Source organism: Nymphalis io, chromosome 12 (assembly GCF_905147045.1).
Source record: "Nymphalis io chromosome 12, ilAglIoxx1.1, whole genome shotgun sequence".
Taxonomy (NCBI): Eukaryota; Metazoa; Arthropoda; class Insecta; order Lepidoptera; family Nymphalidae; genus Nymphalis; species Nymphalis io.
Window position 1 is genome coordinate 10212985 of NC_065899.1, and position 7079 is coordinate 10220063.

At 34.7% G+C, this 7079-nt stretch overlaps 1 protein-coding gene across 1 annotated transcript; it reads left to right on the forward strand.

Annotated features, from left to right (window-relative positions):
• Positions 1–904: 904 nt before the first annotated feature.
• Positions 905–5768, forward strand: LOC126772475 (toll-like receptor 6). Its single transcript, XM_050492854.1, has one exon. The coding sequence runs from the start codon at positions 1091–1093 to the stop codon at positions 5114–5116; it is 4026 nt and encodes a 1341-aa protein (XP_050348811.1). The 5' UTR covers positions 905–1090; the 3' UTR covers positions 5117–5768.
• Positions 5769–7079: the final 1311 nt, after the last annotated feature.

Consider the following 7079-nt stretch of genomic DNA (forward strand, 5'->3'; position numbering starts at 1 on the left):
GGTTATACATGTGGCAGAATATCATCTAATACATGCAAGATTACTCAGGTTTTTATTTACCTCCGATCACGAGAATAAACTAAATTGTGCTTGCTCGTATTTGAACCCGCAGTCATTTATTAATATCTGACCATCTTTGTTCTATAGAAAATAAATTGAATTTGTTCGATCTAAGCTTTCTTTCACCCTGACTCGCAAAAATATTTATTTTATTATTTGCATCGATTTAGTAAGTAACGAAGACATTATTTTTGCTTTAGAAAATAATTATTCTATGAAATGTGGAAGGAAACACCTAAGTGGTGATGTCACTAAAGCTGTCTGACAAGTACTGATAAGAAAGGGTTATCGCGAATACGAGTAAATGCGTCATTTGCACAGGTATTTACTAGAAATTAGAAACAAAGGAAATGACTTAATATGATTTCATTGATGTGTGAGTTTAATATTTATAACATTATATGTGTTTAATATATATTATATAATGCGTTTGAAAATAAACTGTTTCCTACATAAATTAAAATGTGACTTATATTAAGTTTCGTTTCATATTATAAAGATTTGCGTTAAAGTATTTTTGTTTGATTTATATCTATGAAATAAATATATCATTTATCTATGCAAGCTATGTTTTTTTGTGTAAGATTATGTGTACAATTGAAACTTTACGATTAAGTAAAACAAATAAAGTAAGAAGTATGTTCATAAAAGCTCGCGAAGCGCGCTCCTGTTCATGCCAATCTTGCGGTGAGCAACTTGTTGCCGTTGTGAACTTTTGAAAGAACAGAGAAAGTGGTATCGGACGTCTTTGTCGGGGGAGGAGCGTGAGCGCGGGGAGCCGCCGCTGGCCGTCGCTCAACTGGCTTCATGCACGCCGTCACTCAGTCGCTTCTCACTCGTTGGCGAGAGCGGTGCTGTAGCGCCTTTATGTGCGCGAGTTGGCCGTTATGTGTCGTACTTCGAAACAAGTTTGACGGGAAATTCGTTAAGTTTTCCGATTGCATCCGGACTAGCGTAGAGATGTGCGCGTATATACTGAACCAAATAGTGACGTATTAATTAGTGACAGTTTTTAAGTTAGTTTTTAGAAATGTTGTCATTTGGATTATTAACTGTGTGGTATGCAGCATGGAGTTGGATGTACCTGGGTGCTGGTGGGGCGTCTTTGACGAGTCGAGTGGCGGAGGCGCCGCAGGAGTGCGAGTGGCAGCGTGTATCGGGAGGCGCCGGTGAGCCCACGCGAGTGCAACTCGCTTGCTCGCTCCGGACCGCCGCAGGCGCCACCGACCTGCTGGCTGGTCTTAGCACCTCGCAGGCGCAGCGAATTACTTCTTTGGATCTACATTGCACGGATGTGCTTTTCTTTGAAAGTTCATTGGATGTTGGCAGAAGAAAAGAGGAGGGAACTGAACTTCTGTCAAGATTTCACAATTTAAAAGAAATGAGAATCGAATCATGTAAGATAAGATACGTGCCGTCGGCTGTGTTGTCGCCGCTTAGTGGGTTACGAAGTTTAAGTATTCGTACACATAATACGGATTGGTCAGCTATGTCTATGGAGTTTCATCGTGATTCTTTTCGAGGGTTAACTGATTTGAGAAACTTGGACTTAGGAGACAATAATATATGGATTTTACCTTCTGAGATATTTTGCCCGTTGTATAATTTAAAGGAATTAAATATAACACAGAACAGATTGCAGGATATTTCGAATTTGGGCTTTTCGGACTGGGGTAATGGTCCAACGGCACCTGGAAAGTCCTGTAACACTGTATTGGAGACCTTAGATATGTCATATAACGAAATCAGTGCTTTGCCCGATAACGGCCTTTCAAGTTTACGCGCACTTCAGAAATTATTTATGCAGAATAACAGAATATCGAATGTAGCGGATCGTGCTTTTGTGGGACTAAGTGATTTACAAATTCTTAATTTATCAACTAATGCATTAACCGCTTTACCACCAGAAATGTTTCAATCTTCGAGAGATATTAAGCAAATTTATTTAAATAATAACTCATTAAGTGTACTTGCGCCTGGATTATTGGAAGGATTGGATCAATTGCAAATATTGGATTTATCTTTTAATGAATTAACCAGTGAATGGGTTAACAGAGATACATTTTCCGGCTTGGTTCGACTTATAGTTTTGAACCTATCACATAACCGAATAACAAAAATAGATGCGCTACTATTTCAAGATTTAAATAATCTTCAGTTTTTAAGTTTAGAATTTAATAACATTGCGCGAATAGCAGATGGCGCTTTTTCTAATTTAAAAAATCTTCATTCTCTTTCGTTGGCGCATAATAATATAATTGAAGTTGACAGTAACCATTTTTCTAATTTATATGTATTGAATCAATTATTTCTTGATGGAAATAGAATCAATAAAGTGGATTTGCGTTCGTTTGAAAACATAACGAAACTTCATGATTTAGGTTTAAGTGGTAATCAGCTGTCTGAAGTACCAGATGCCATAAAAACACTAAGATTTTTGACATCTCTAGACTTAGGAATGAATAGGATAACAAAAGTAACAACAATGCAATTCGAGGGCTTGGATGACTTATATGGTTTACGTCTTGTTGGAAATAAAATCGAAAAAATTTCAAAGGATACATTTTCTGCCTTGCCATCTTTACAAATATTAAATTTGGCTTCTAACAACATCGACCAAATTGATGATGGAGCTTTCGCATCAAACATGCAGTTAAAAGCTATAGGGTTAGATGGAAATAAATTGGTTGATTTAAAAGGCATATTTACGAATACACAGCCTCTTGTATGGTTAAATGTATCCAACAATGAGTTACTTTGGTTTGACTATAGCCACATACCAACCAATCTCGAATGGTTAGATATGCACGAAAACAAAATAGAGAAGCTTGAAGATACCTATGGTGTGAAAGAGACATGCAATGTTAAAATGCTTGATGTTAGCAATAACAAGATTCGGAGCATTGATGAATTCTCATTTCCTAGTAGCATTGAAACTGCAGTTTTAAATAATAATCACATTGAAAAAATAAATCCCGGTACCTTCTTGCAAAAATACAATTTAAACAAAGTGATGCTTTATTATAACAAGATAAAAACCTTGGACGTTGGTGCCTTCGCAATATCGTCTGTTCCAGAGGACAAGGATTTACCAGAGTTCTATATAAGCGAAAACCCTTTTGAATGCGATTGTACAATGGAATGGCTCCAGAGAATTAATCAATTAAGTGACCTCCGACAACGACCCAGGGTAATGGACTTAGAAAGTGTAAGATGTTCTTTAACACATTCACGGAGCAATTCGGATATGCTTTTGCTTGAAGTTAAGTCTTCTGAATTTTTATGTGAATATGATTCCCACTGCTTCACCCTGTGCCATTGTTGTGATTTTGATGCTTGTGACTGCAAGATGACTTGTCCAGATAAGTGTTCATGTTATCATGATCTCACTTGGAACTCGAACGTGGTCGATTGTTCGAGCGCTGGCTACGATCACGTGCCAGAACAAATACCAATGGATGCAACCGAAATTTATTTAGACGGAAACGTTCTTAAAGAATTAGGAAATCACGTATTTATCGGTAAAAAACGATTACAAGTTTTATATCTGAACAACAGCAACATCAATACGATACAAAACAGAACATTTAACGGAATTGAATCGTTAAGAATTCTTCACTTAGAAAACAATAACTTAGAAGTGTTAAGAAATACCCAGTTCACAAGACTTCAAAATCTCAACGAGTTATATTTACAAGATAACAAAATTAGAGTAATAGAAAACGATACATTTAACTATCTACCATCTTTAGAATTTTTAAATCTAGACAATAACGGATATGTTGATTATATGCCTTGGAGAGTCATCACGGACAATGACCCTCGCACTCGTGTGTCTGTAGAAGGGAATAACTGGGTATGCGATTGTAAAGACGTTGCTCCGTTGAATCAATGGCTAATAAAAAAATCAAAGGATACCGAGAACATGATGTGCTACTTTGCTCATGGCCAGCCGATGAATAAAACTATAGCGACCGTATCTAAGGAATGTAAAACTGAGACCACGACAGAGGAAACAGGGACAGAAACTTTAGATCGGTTGTTTATCGAAAGTAAGGACGGGGTCGAAAATTATATTCCTTATATTGTAGTGATGATAATATTAATAATAGTATTGTTCTTAATGTGTGCGCTACTTTATATGTTTCGTGAAGATTTTAAATTGTGGATGCATTCAAAATATGGCGTACGAGTATTCAGTTCGACGTCAAAAGATGTAAACGATAACAAGAATAAACGTTTCGATGCGTTCTTTGTTTACAACTTGCGGGACGAAGATTTCGTTACACGCGCCGTAAGTTCCGAATTAGAGAATTCGGGTCATACTTTGTGCCTGCAACATAGAGATTTACAATTAATCGAGAGACGTTCTAGTGATAGTTTAGTTAGTGCAGCAGAGAGTTCAAAAAGACTTGTGATAGTATTATCTATAAACTTTTTACAACAAGAGTGGTACAATCCAGAGTCGAAAGCGGCGGTCCAAAGTGCGATTAATTCAGTGAACGTTAGACATATACGTCAAAAAATTATATTCCTCGTGACTATTGACTTAAGTGCCATAAACATTGATCCAGACTTAAAAGTGTTGCTTAAAACGTGTACAGTGATTGTGTGGGGTGAAAAGAACTGTTGGGAAAAACTAAATTTTTGGTTGCCTGACGTTGACGTCACGTTACCAAATCGGACGCTGCATAATGCGAATAATATGAAAACTGGTAATAGGGAGGGGTTTGGAAGGCACGGGAACTTAAGGTACACGGCGCCTCCAACTTCTCATGATCCTTGGTATAAATACGGGATGGCACCTCCCATTCTAATGATGTCAAGTCCAATGCACTCGACTAGTGCCAGTGCTGAGGTGTCCGCCCGAAGCACTGAAGACGAGACGTGCTCGGTAGCCAGTAGTGAAGGCCGACCTGACGACCGGTTGCCTCACCATCATAGTTATGTCTCTATAGATAACCACCAGTGTGAAGAGCGGCCCCTTAGGCCCGCTCAACAAATACCTATGTCAAATACACGACCCACTAACGTAAGAAAGACTTACTTTGTATAAAATTAAAAAAAAATGTGATTTATTCTAAATGTAAATATTAATTAATTTAATTTAAGTAGTTTTTTTTTAATTACGTATTAAAATATTAAGATATTAATCTGGTGCTGAATGCTAAATATAGTAAGAATTGAAGGTTGTCTGTAACCTTTGTTATCATATGTTACTTTCCATTTACAAGTACTACAAGTACCTTATCATTGAATATAGTTTATTTAATAGTATTGAATTGCATTTATATATTAAAGTACCTGTTCATTAATATTGTCATCAAGAGAAATGCTTTTCCATGTTATTTGTTACAAAATAAAACATTCCTTTTTATATAATGCCGATTACATAATCTTGTAAGGTTCCTCAGTAATCCTGTAAATGTAAACAGGATATAACGACTAATTTGTGATAATTTAGGTACTTATGTTTGTCCCTACGATTACAAGTGAGAAGTGCTTGTAACGAAATGATATAATATTTTGTAAATAGAATAATTATCATGTAAAATATGTCGAAGAACTGAAATGTACCCTAGTCAATTGTAAATAGCTATTCTAAATATAAGTATATAATTTGTGATGTAATTATTACTTAGAATGTTAAAAACGTATTTATTACGCTTCCAAAACGCAGAGTATAAATAAATTAATATTTTTGTCTATTTTATGATTTTATTTCATTGCTAAAACAATCCTTCTTAATTTTATGGCATAATAAAAAACGCAGTAAATATTATTTTACTTACTAAAAGCTTACACACAGCGGTTTATACATTACATCATCGAAACGTTATTATAAGCTCATATCTAAAATCAGAGTGATTGAATAGAGGCGAGAGTAGAAAAAAAAATTCATCGTCATAATCAATTTAACGAATTGCTTTATTCGCCCGTCCACATTCGAATGTATAAATATTTATTTTATCTAAATTGATCAAGCGGGATAAGATCACGCCGTGGTCAGTGATATATAAGATTGACCGCACACATTGTTCAAGTCTATCAGAAAGTAAATTAGTAGGTGTAGTAAAAAAAATACACAACGTACTATGCTATTCTGTAGTAACAAAGTTTCCTTACTTTATGTAACTAAAAAAATCATTTTAAAGTAATAAATCGGAATAATTTTGTTGATTTAAAGAAGACAGATCGAATATTGCCTTGATTAATGTATGCGCAAGCGCTTATTTTTAAAAGCGGCCACGACAGTGCGCGCGCGCCGAGGGCCCGCTGCGAAACTATAAATCATCGTTGGACCGCGGGGATGAATAAATACCGCTGTAATTGACTTTTGATTGCACTTCGATGTCTCTCCTTATTTAACTAGTTACAGTAGATCAATTGATTTTGTAGAACAATACATCATTGTCAAAAAATATCTACGTTATCCACATCATAGGAATTGAATAATCAACAAAGTGCTGAAATGAATGTATCATTTATTATATTTATCATTTATATATATTATTTTAATTAAGTGGTCTACAATAATAATTTGTTTTGCAGTGCAAAACTTGCACCTTCTTAGCATACAGAGTTTCAAATGAAATTTGTATATAGTATTTACAAAGTGAAGTTTAGTTTAAAGATAAGTTAAAGAACAAATTTAGCTGACTCTAATACCATAATTAAGATAACTTAATATCCTGCATGATAATTGTTTAATTTGAATGGATATTTTATTATTTTAAAAACAAATCCTTGTTTAATATAAATGTTTTATTAGAACTTACCACTAGCTTCAAACTTATGCTCATATTATCATTATACAAAGCAAAGATAATATTTAAAAAGGAAATGTGTATTCCGCGGATTGCTTGTCTTGAATTTGACCGTTATATTTAAGATACATCTAATAATTATTAGAAAAGATTTAATAATAATAATAATAATAATAAATGTTTATTTACAGATAAATATCCATAGTGTTAGTTACAAGCTTAAAAACTATGTTAGTAAATATATTAACTATT